The 12,043-nt window shown below is 42.5% G+C and overlaps 1 protein-coding gene across 1 annotated transcript in view; it reads right to left on the reverse strand.

Annotated features, from left to right (window-relative positions):
* Positions 1 to 2,875, reverse strand: part of cacna1ha (calcium channel, voltage-dependent, T type, alpha 1H subunit a) — a 126,905-nt gene extending 124,030 nt beyond the window's left edge. Inside the window, exons 1-2 of the mRNA XM_038696460.1 lie at positions 2,491 to 2,875; positions 858 to 1,324 (exon numbers count right to left, since the gene is read on the reverse strand). Coding sequence (XP_038552388.1) covers positions 858 to 1,300 — 443 coding nt within the window. The 5' untranslated portion in view covers positions 1,301 to 1,324; positions 2,491 to 2,875. The remainder of the gene's footprint in view (positions 1 to 857; positions 1,325 to 2,490) is intronic.
* Between the last annotated feature and the right edge of the window lie 9,168 nt (positions 2,876 to 12,043).

A 12,043-nucleotide genomic window follows, 5' to 3' on the forward strand; every position in this document is an offset into this window, starting at 1 on the left:
GCATGATTCCCTGTTTTGGGAATGTTTGTCTGTAGACACGTCAAAATGGAGAAAGAGTTGGTCTCTCACTTTGCACTTTGTTCTCTTACATTAATGATGATGAGTCCTCAAAGCAAACATGTGCTGTACAAGTATTTATACACCTACACCTACAGCCAATGGACCCTTGGGAAGCTTATCCCTTGGCTGGAGGTGTTGAAAAAAGTCTAAAAACACAGCAGTGGTAAATTTTCCACAAATAAAGCTAAGCTGCTTTAATGTGTATCTGAATATACTTTTGTCAGCCTAAAAGCTCTGTTAGTGGACCCAATAAAGGACATACTGCTTCTTTATACCCACCGCACCAGTGTGGTTTGGCCTGATCAAGTGAACGACCCTACTCACTGGATTTGGTGACATATACTGATGTTTTTGCCACACAGAAAAGGACAGACCAGTACACAAGATAGAGACCATCCAGGTCTCTACCTTTCTATTTTCCTAATGAAGAAGCGCTCAAGACAACTGCAACAAGACCAGTTATTCCCACATGTACAGCCACATCTCATATGTCCAAACAGTGGCCTCCTTAGGATGTTTAACCCCAGTGGTTGGACAAATGACCTGTCAAACTTCACCAGCATGGAGCCTGCAACTGATGCTTGTTTAGTCTCGCAGGAACAAGCAGGTTGCTTCATTTACATAGCTAGCATACATTTTTCAGAAAGCTGCAACAGCTGACTACATCATCATTATCTGGCATGTGTTTGGCTTAAAAACATATCAATCACATACCTTAAACTCAAGGGATACGCGTAAGCTATGCAGTGCTTACCGGGCGTCCAACAGGGTTAGGCTTCCAGCATATGAAAGGATATGGGTTACAGACGACGCGAAGACACCAGTTGCGAGGCCTTGTTGTTTGCTTTAAGCAGAAGAAGGCCAGCGGGGCCAGGGCCGGGTACGGCTGCTGCTCCTCCTCCTCAGAGACGCAGTCTGGATCGCGAATCGGAGCTGTGATACGAACTCCCAATGCTGGACCAACTTCCACATCCAGCTCCGGTTCCTGGTCTTCATGCTCCTGAACTTCAGAACTCCATTCTCCTCCTTCGCACCGTCCACTACTGCTCCTCCCCTCCCTCTCCACCTCCTCCTCTTCCTCCTCGTCATGGCCTCCTCCAGGGTCAACATCATGGCCTGGGGTGTCCTTCCTGTAGGGCGTCGGTATAGCAAGCCTCACCTCTTCCTGCACTTCCTCCTGCTCCTGCCCCTCCGGGCACTCAGCGTACTGAAAGCGTGCTCTCCCCTCGCCATCAGTCATGATAGAGCATCAGGCAGAGCCACTCTGAAGGGAGGTCAGAGGGAGAGAGGTTAGAGAAAGGGTGTAAAGATGGACAGCAGTGTGATGAGAGAGGCTATGGTGGAGGTAGAGGGAAGAACATTTGCAAAGATGCAGAAAAACAGTGACAGAAAAGGAAGCAGGTGAAAGACAAATCACACAATGAGCCAAATAAACACTCAGGCCGTTTCTTCCTCCAGTCCTTCAGCAGCAAAAGTGCTTGCTTCCAATCAATCAAGACACAGATTTTCAATATTGGTTTACTAACCTGGCAGCGCTTGAGGCTTTCCGTGAGTATGAATTTTACAAAGCTCTTTGTCAGTTCAACCACTTCCTCAGTCTGTGTCTCTTTCTCTCCACTTAAAAATGAACTATCCCTATGATAGAACATAAAATAATGACAAGAAACCAAAGATCTTTGTTGGAACACCAAATATATATTGTGTGAATATAAGAGACGAATTAATACAGTAAACTCACTATTGAGCTCCACAGACAGACAACTAGGCCCTACTTGCTGTGTTTCAGTGACTATATATAGTTAGCAACACAAACATGTATTACAATAAGGTAATATATGAGTGCCACAGAATTATATTGTGATATTATGGGAATAGTGAGGCTATTTTCAAAAAAACTCTGTCTCCTGCTCTTCCTGTTGCTATGTGATTGAACAGATGGACTGCTCTGTCTCTGGTCTACTGGAGGTTTTTAGCGGACACCACGCAATGGTGGGCAGGGAATGCGCAAAAAGAAAAAAAAACACAATACATGCCACACTAATCCTGATTATTGTAATAAGTAGAATAGCATCGAGAGCAAAACATTAGGCATTATAATCCCGCAAACAGACTTTTCTCTTCCAAGGGCTTTTTTTTAATGGTCTTTGTTTCCCTCATTTGCCGTAATATGAGAAAAGCGCATCTCGAGGTTCAAGGCAGCTGTATGTCACAGAGGGATACATGTTAAACATGCTCTCATCAGAATAGCTGCTGAAAAGTAGGCTACTAACATTTCAAACGGTGAGAAAGGAAATAAAAACTGCCTGAAGGAATGGAGCGCCCATCACCTGTGTTTTTGTTTTTTCGTCATTTAAAAGTGCACTAAATCTTGGACTCGATATATATTAAAACATTACAGGCAAACAGAACAACTTTATTATTTTAAAATACCTTATAGAGACGGAATCGGAAGTTCCCATAAGCATGATCTGTGACTTTCCGTGTTTCTAGCACACCCAGCCTTTCTCAGCAATCCGGAGCTTTCCTTGTCTCCCCTTCCTCTCTTCTCTTCCCTCAAAAAAATCTCCTTACTTCTTTTGATTTTCACAGACCAAAGGTAATCCGAGAACCGTTACAAAAAAATAAAACACTGGAAGTAATCAAAGAATCACTTGAAGAGGTCTTCATGTGCGCGTTCGGTTAAACGGGAACATCTATCCAAATCCGTGCATCCATCCATCCGTCCATCCTCGCTGAGGTGTTGGTTACGCAGCGTGGAGCGGAGATGCGCGCGGGAGGGTCGTACCGTGTGAAGTCGCTGAGCTGAAGCTCCGTGGATGAGCTGACGCGGAATAACTTGGCCCAGGACCCGGGAGCCCTGACACGTGACGTGATGCCCGGCTATAGGGGCGTAGCGGACAGTGGGGGACACACACGCGCTCGAAAACGCCACAAACAGCCAAGATGTTTCTTCAATATGCAGCTGTAGATAATGGAAACGGTATTAATCATATATTAGCATATATAAGCCACAGGAACCATTACTATGATAATCATTAGCCTATTATTATTATTATTATTATTATTGTGCAGCCACATACAATGATTTTGAATAGGAACAATAGAGTGGCTATACAAAGGTAATGGAGGCTAATTGTATCAATATTTCCTATGTTTTTATAAAACAGATATTAATATAAATAGGCTATATCCCCTAAGGTTAGTTGATATCTGTTGGGCTGAATAGATGGGCTTGAGATTTTGACTACACCTTGAGGTGTGCTGCAGACTGGGCAAAAACGAAAAAACGATGTGTGCAAGATTGGCTGCAAGGCGATTTTGAACAGTGGCCACCATTGTAATTGCAGGACACTTGACGCCCACTGGCCCCAAAAGACTCTTTGACTATATGCACACACACTAATGAAGATGACATTTTTTCTGGGGTCAAATGCATTTCAAATTACTTATTATATTATTAATCCAATAAAAATAAAAAGTATCAAAGAGTCATATTATTAAATTATTTTTTTTGACCTCTTGAAAAATATGAAACTCATTTTCAAAACAAAGACCCGCAGGTTGCAGAGCTGAGGTGGTTGGAGTTTGGTAATATAAGCTGTGTTTTTTAATATCTGTTTAGGCCATAAAATCACTAGTCATAGAGTAACCAACCTGTGCAGGATTGGGGCCAGATGAGCTACTTTGCAAATCCAGATCATTTCATTTTACCAGATTTGGGTTAGTTTGAATCTAGTCTAGTAGCAGTGGACTCCAATCTGGACCAGTTTTGAAGCTTATGACAACCCGGAAGCTCATCCGATCCGGTCAGTTTATGCAAATTCCTGTGTGAGGGGGGTTAGCAGGAAGTCACCTGGGTCAGCCAGAAAAGAACAGAAGAGGCCCAAACACCAGCAAATTTTGGCATACGTGCCCAGTGAGAAACTTGAACGGGGAGCTATCTTAGGACAGATAATCTTTCTGTGTTGAACACCAACCATTTTATTTTGATATTTAAAAAACAATCAAACAATGCACTCAAAACTACAAAGAATTTGTAGCAACATGTCCTTCTTTAGGATGTCCAGTTTTGTGTGCGTAGCTTTCCCATTCTATTTTTTAAACCTGTTTAAAAGATAACAGCTATGCCATTAATGTGGAATGTTCTATTAATCTTAAATACTATATTAGTTTACAACATCCAAAACAAAATGCACCCAGGGAAAATGTATAAATTCTCCTTTATGTTACAGTTAACATGTTAAGCTTGAGTAATGGGAAACTGACAAGTTGTCCTTTTAAAATGGTTTATACATTTACTCATAATCAACATTATTGTTCATCGTATGTTCAGCATATTTGTTATGGAACAGTACCTGTATTAAATCTGGCAACTGCTGCTTCTGTGCCATGTCGACGTCTTTATAGGCAATTTGATTTGACAATCAATTTAATGTCCCATCCTGCCTGGTGATCGATCACAAATACATACACTATATATTTAACAAAAAGTGTTTTGATGTGATAAAGTGAGAGATGGAAGGAGGGAGGGATGGAGGCAGAAAATGACAGAGTGAGAGAGACCGTTGGAACGAGGTTTATACAGGAGAAGAGCTTAGTGCTGTACATTTGGATCCCGAGCAACTCTGCTGACAAGCATAAGAAGAACCTGCCAGAAGCTTGGCAGTAATTGACATAGGGATGGAGAGAATGAAAGGGATTCAAAAGCTCCCTTCTGGAATCAAATCCCTCAGGGTTCATTTAGACCTGACAGCTGATAGGATGAGCATCCGATCAGTCAGACGTGGTCAAAGCAAAATTTGCATGTCATTCAGACACACCAAGTTAGTGGGAGATTAGGGAATGGAGACAAGGTCAGAAAAGTCACCCATGTGTTCCTGGTGGATTGCTCGCTCTGGCTCTCCATACTAACACAGGAAAACCAATAAAACTATCAGTGCAGCTTTTGTTCCCACTGGAAACTAGGGAGCAATGGGAGTCACTGCACAGAAGAAATGCCATATAAACCTAGTTACTCGTTTGAAAAAGTGGTAATACATAAATACACTGGTTAGTCAGAGTTAAGTTTTTCAAATTATGGACAGAGGCAGTTTTAGAGAAGTTCAGCAATGTCCCAACAACCTGACATAACCATTTAATCTTTGTGTGTTTACATACAGAGGGAAACTACTTGATTGTCACAGCTAAAAAACAAAGCCAAAGTAGCAACGTTAGTTTAATCACACCAGATATGAGACTTCAGGCCTCCCTTCATGCCTGGATGCTGCAAATCCATCTTCCCTCATTTAAAAAATGCCAGCCTTAAACACTTTGCCAAGACACCAAATGACTGAAAACCCTCACTTCATTAAAAGCCCACATAACAAAAGCAGTTATTTTACAAAGCTCTTTAGAGTGACAGACTCTCTGCCGGGTTAGAAAATGCATAAAGTCTAGTCTCAACCAACCATCGTGGCAGTTGTGCCCTTTGATTAATGCAGCATGTTACAATAAGATTTGTTGTAACCACACAGCCAGTAATTCAGTCTTTTATTGAACAGCATTGCCCTGGAGCAATCCTGCAGATCACTCCAAAGCATCAGCTACACTAGAGCAAACTGAATAAATACTGGGCCCATGGACGTGAGTCTGCTGCCAATCTTTCCGTCGCACAAGGCTAAGCTGATGGAAATAATAAATTGCCAAAAGGTTGATGTTCTCCTTCAAGACCCTTGGCAGTGGAACCGTGTCCCCGAAAGCCAATTAAGGAGTTGTTTGAAGTGGAGAAACTCAGGGGAACAATGGAGACGGTCACAGGTTTTATTACAAATGGTGAAGTGAGTTTAATCTGGAGTTGGTAGAAGGGAGGGTATTATGCATCTTCATGGTCACATAGCATTACTCAAGTGATGGCTGCCTAAGGGGTGGGGGGTCCCAAAGCCGCGCTGAATCACACTTTCACATTATCTGACTGTGGAATGGGACATTACATTATCTTAAGTAGACTAATATGCATCAGAGTTGCTGAAGTAATTACACAAGTTAAAAGCTCCTAAGTGGGCGCGTTTGTCCATTCATTCTCAGCTGTGAGCAAAAGCGAGCAGCATGCCGACAGATCGAGCTCCGCCGCACACACACACCCCTCTGACACCTGTCTTTCTCTCCCACCTGTCTGCCCCCCCGCCCCACCTCCTGCCTTCCTATCATGTACAGAGTTGGAGCTCATATACCTCATTACCGTAGGCTTGGCCCCAAAATGTCTCCCATGAGGCTTTTTGCTATGTTGGCTCTAGTTTCACACCGCTCTCAGCTGTGTGTATAAAGCCTGGAAGCCTGGTTTGAATTTGCTCCAGGCATCTCTTCCTAAATTCTTGTCTCTACACCAGCCCTCAGCTGCACATTCAGCCTGCTGTGAAACTGGAGCTCAACGTTAGCAAAAGCATAACCAATTTCCCCACTGGCGTCAAATAGGGTTATTGATTGATTGATTACCTTGCTTCTCTTTTGTTGCACAAAAAAATCACTCCTGAGCTTGCGAATCTACTCCTGATTCCAACACGTGCACAATACATTTAGTCACAAATTCCACAAGGGGACAAATAACAGACTGTGTGATATCTTTAGGGAATAAAACTCTTCACGCAGTGTTTTTACTTAATTTGTACAAGTCAATTATACATATTGACACCAGTCTAAATCAATAAACATGTGTACTTTCCACAGATAACCAATAGTCCTCTGTCAGTCCACACTCTCTGCCTTCCATTCCCTGCCTTTCCCCCACCACTCATGCCCCCCATCCCATCATCCCCCATCCTCCCCTCCACTCCGACTCCCACGCTTTCATCATCCAGCCTTTTCTTCCTGCTTTTCTCATCTCCTTCTCATCAGCGACCATCACTTGATCCTACTAGGCACAGCAGTGGAGGAAAGAGGAAAGCCGCTGGACACACACACACACACACACACACACACACAAAGTGATGGGTTTTCATTTCAAATTCTATATAAGCCAGGCATCCCATCAGATACAGACAGAAAGATTCAATTTTGCAGGATGAGAAGTAAATGAAATCAGCTTTTTCTTAAATATAGCACACTATGTGGATGGGGGGGGGGATTCATATTTGGTTAATGGTATTATGAGCATCTTGAGCAAACACAACTGAACCCACAGAAAGGAGTAAGGAGCCATGTTTATGTCCTGCATGCACTTTTTGACTGACTCGTGATCTCTTGAGATGTGCAGGGCAGAAACACAACAAAGAAGTGTCCCAAGTATGAATAAAAACAACAAAGTCGAGGACTGGTTCTTAAAGATTCCAGCATCATCTTGGTTCCTTTCCGCTCTATCTCACCTTGCCCTTGATCTTAGTTCGATGTATCTGCCTCACCACCTTCTCTCCCCTTGTCTCTGCAGGCTGGAGTCTCATTAAGGCCTTCTGACGTAAGTGAGGAGGGGGAGACCCTGCATGTCTTCTTTCAGAGGGCTTCCCCTGCAGGAGCATGGGCAGTCCTGTACTGTACATGTGTAGACGCGAGCGTGTGTCACGAGTGCATTGCACAAAGCCACTGAAAAATGCATATTCTTGATGTATTATTGAAATCAAGCTTGGAAAAAGTCAAGTGAAAGAGGAAAGGATGAAAGAGACTTTATTTGTTTTTTTTCATCCCTCTTTCTAGCTGCATGCCAAAGTAATCATTCTAATTAGGGTATGGGAGAGGAAAAAGTATTTGTGCATTCATAAACACAACAGGAACAGAGCAAACAGTTACATAATCGCACACAAACACCAGCAGGCTGCTTTACATACTCTCGCACACACACTCACACACCAGTATGGCGTAGCATCACAGGCTTTGGTAGGAAAATCTGTCAAGCTACACAGTGCACCCAGCCACGCAGCTCAGTCATACATGTTGACATGTGAAAGACACCTGTGTGTGTGCGAGAGACAGAGGCATAACGGCGTTAGATCTGCGTACAGCCTGTGTATCCAAATCCTCTATGGCTCATCTGCATTCACTAGTATGTAATTATGTGTGTTTGTGTGTTTGGGCCCACCCTAAGTTACGTTCAGTCCATCTCTGGATGACTGTAGAGACTTTGTTCCTGCTTCCAGATGGTGCTGGAAGCTTGGCGATATGACGACTACCTGAAGGGCAACTTTAGCAAGCCGTAACACCGCTCCAAGTGTCACAGTAAAAATGAATGGTACACCTGTCATGTCCAAATCTACTCTGTGCTGATTTGCAGGTACCCTGGAAACTCTTCCCCATCATCTCCCCAATTTCCAGCACCTGCTGCAGGGTGATATGCGTAACATATTGGACGCTACAGCTAATATTCCCCAAAGTTGACCTCACAAAATATTTACGCAGATTTATTTTGCCTTTGTGAGCAACTCAGATAATCGCGTCCATTCCGCAGAAAAAAATGTATTTCACTAAAATTTAGCTTTTGTTAATTGCTGGTATGATCGGGACCAAATACAGACCAGCCACAGATAAAGGGTCAGTTTTATGACTTGCAGTGTGCAGCTGACTTGCTAGTAGTTTTGTAGGTTTATAGCACCACTTGAAATTTGAAATAAAATTTAGATTAGCATCTAGAATTATAAATCACAGAAATAATTGGTGGCCACATGGGACCTGAAGTCTAAAATCAGCAGTTTACAAACAAGCGAAACTGATTTGATCACTGTGGTCAGTCCAGGCTGACCAGACAACTGTTCAACGATGACTGGACAAAGGTGTTTATACTGTGGGAATCAGGCTTGCTATTTCACAACGAATGAGATTTAGAAAACAGAACCACACACACTAGGTCTTTAAAAATCTGACAGAAGCAGTGAACATGCAAGCCCAGTTTGTGACCAAAGCACTCTCTCTGATGCTCTGCGATTCGGTCGCACAGCGTTGCCTCCACTAACATCAGGGGAAAATCAAAGCATTATTTTTACCCAGCACAGAGTTGGATCTTCAAAGGTGTTTTTGTGATCTAGTGTCTGCCCAGAATTATACAAGTTTTGCTAAGGGTAAAACCAGCCTATGCCTTGGTAAGGACATTTTTTGGAGGTTTTCCTTTTTATGTTACTTTATATTTCAGTACATCCCATCAAAGGAAAATACTGTACTTTTTACTACACTGCATTTATTTAACAGCTATAGTTACTAGCTACATTTCAGATTAAGATGTTGCACAAAAACATATGATAACATTAAAATGACCATAAACTGTTAAAGTTTAAACCACTGACTTCCAACCTTTCTGGCCCATTTCCCCTCCAAACTTCACAGATGGTTTCATTTAAATAATAGTCTGAGGCTCAAAAAGGTAAATGTATCCAATATTTCACAAAAAAGCAAAGATGGCATACAGATTTATGTTCCTACCCCATAATATCCTTGTGACCCTTAAAAAGGAGCCCAACCTCTAAGGTGGGAACCACTGATGAAACTACCTTTTAGTATATAAAGAAGTTGAAACTACCTTCACCTCGACTGGTGACAACAGTAAAATGCTGCTTAAGCATTATTTTACTAGCTTACAACTTCTTTACTCAAGAAGGATTTAAATTATCTTTGCTGCGTCCAGGCATTTGAATGGGTAAGAATGTGATGAATGTCATGTAGGCATGTCCTTGTCTTTTGTGGTGTGATTCTGTAATGTCTGCACTCTGCTTTCATCTATTGAAAATAAAAAGGAATATACACACACAGCCACTGACTGCCTGCTGGTCTCTTGAAAAATATGAAACTCATTTTCAATACAAAGACCCGCAGGTTGCATGGCATCCTCCCCCACATACACCCCTACTGCTAGACTTCAAACCAGCTCAGCGAGAGACAGTGAGGCTGAGGCCAAAACAGGGGTGAGCGTGAATAGAGAGCAATGAAGGTATACAAAGAGAAAGTGAGATGGTGGGAGAGACAGGTAGAGAGAGAGAGAGTACTGACCACACGAACACAGGGAGAGGGAGAAAGAATGATGTGCCATAGCAGCAGTAATGACAGTAACATCTGGATTATAATTTGGTGTTGTATGACAGTGTCTGGCAGCCTTCTGTGTGACATTATGTTAACACATCCATACACAATGCAATGTAAAGCAACAACCATCTTAATACTTTTTACTGCAAAATACTGAGCTGTGTTAGGAATATCTGCGTGCATCTTCACAGTGTCATCAAATTAATGAACATCACATAATTTATATACTTATACACACACACACACACACACACACACACACACACACACAAATGAGACCCTCTGCAATAGAACGGGACACAACCTGGACCCAGCTAGGTGAAATAACTTGGACCTGGCTCAATTCGTGTCCTACATTAAGCCCTTGGTTACTACAAACCCAGTGGACCCGTGAAGACCTCTACTTTTCCCCCATTGTTTTGTCTAGCAGAGCTAATAGTGTTTCAGCCATGCTTACAAACGTGTCAGTTTCGTGACAGCTGTTTAAGGACAATCTTTGACTTGTCAAGACAATGCCATATGTTCTAAATGCTATGTAATTTGAGTAAATAAAAGTAAATCACATGTAGGTTTCCTGCCTTAAGAACCATTTTGAACCAATTATCCATAAAAATCCAGATCTGAAAATGTAACTCCATATAGCATTTTTCCACACTGCTTGGTGGAGATCAGATCTGAGTCACATGTGAAGGAAAACAAAACTAAACTGAGTTGTTGGTTGGTTGGTCTCCCTGTTTTCGTTGTCTAATTTGAGAGTGCTTGTGCTAGGGTAACATTCACAAGGGCGTAGAATTTAGTAGAGCCATGTCACTACCGATATCCAGCAACTTCTGAATTGTCCCTAGCAATAATTTTGATCAAAACAATTAAATATAACCACCGTTCACTGTCCATCAGCATCTAATCAGTGTATTCGGCACACAAACGGTTAACAGCTCTTGTCCTCTACTATGAGCCAATGTGTTTCAAACTTTTGAAAGAGTATGCTTCACAGAGGTTTGCTGTCTGTTTTTTTTTATCCCCACCAACAGTGACATGAAATATCCGCCCTTGAACATTCACCTCCGTACAGACTCATACATTAACACAGAACTAATTCAACACCTCTTATGTCAACAAAAATGTAACATTACATGCTTTACAAGGTAGTATTATTGGATTGGATTGCCTTTGTAGTCTAAGTGTTGCTGTGCTGCTCATGTACGTCGCTAATCTGTGATGTAATGGTAAACATTAACATTGCCAAACTTTGTCTTCCTGTCCGTGATTATTATGAGGCAAACAAAATAATTGCAGGACATTTACTCACTCAAAGTGGAGAGTAAACACTATCAAACAACAAGTGAACATGTGCAGGTAACATGTTTCAGGTGGGTTCCTTCCTTCACTTCTTCGTCTACCACTTACCATGTGTTTTGACTTTCCACTCCATTGAGTGTGTCTGAAACTGTTGTGAGATGAGTCTGTCACATTCTGGGCTCCTGCAGAGAGACAGACATAAAGTGATACAAAGACAGTAAATAAGAGAGAGAGAGATCGCGAACTGAAGAGAGACGTGCTAATAAAGGTGAGGCGGTAGAACAGAGATGGAGAGGGAAAAGAGATGGATGTGACACAGAGATAAATAAAAGGATGAGCAGACAGACAGGAGGAAGCAGACTTCCACAGCTGAGTCATGCAGCTCTGTGAAGTCTCGCTACACTTCCAGAAACTTCTGTGCAGTCCTCGCATACTCAGCTGTGTAACAATGTGCGTGTGTTTGTGTATATGTGAGCGCTGGTGCAGCTGTGCATTCCAATCAGAGAGATTTAACCCTCACGCCCCCACTGCCACCCTTACCCCTCAGCCGCCCACCCACCCACCGTCTCACTCACATCATCCACTAATACCCTCTGCTGTCCTACCATCTGGACTAGTTACTGCTACCAGTCAGTATATGTGTGTGCGCGCGCGTGTGTGTGTGTGTGCGTGCGTGCGTGTGCTTGTTTGTCTCCAGCCTCATGCCTCACAG

Source organism: Micropterus salmoides, unplaced genomic scaffold (genome assembly GCF_014851395.1).
Source record: "Micropterus salmoides isolate LMB-PRFRI ecotype aquatic unplaced genomic scaffold, ASM1485139v1 Ms_hic_scaffold_10, whole genome shotgun sequence".
Taxonomy (NCBI): Eukaryota; Metazoa; Chordata; class Actinopteri; order Centrarchiformes; family Centrarchidae; genus Micropterus; species Micropterus salmoides.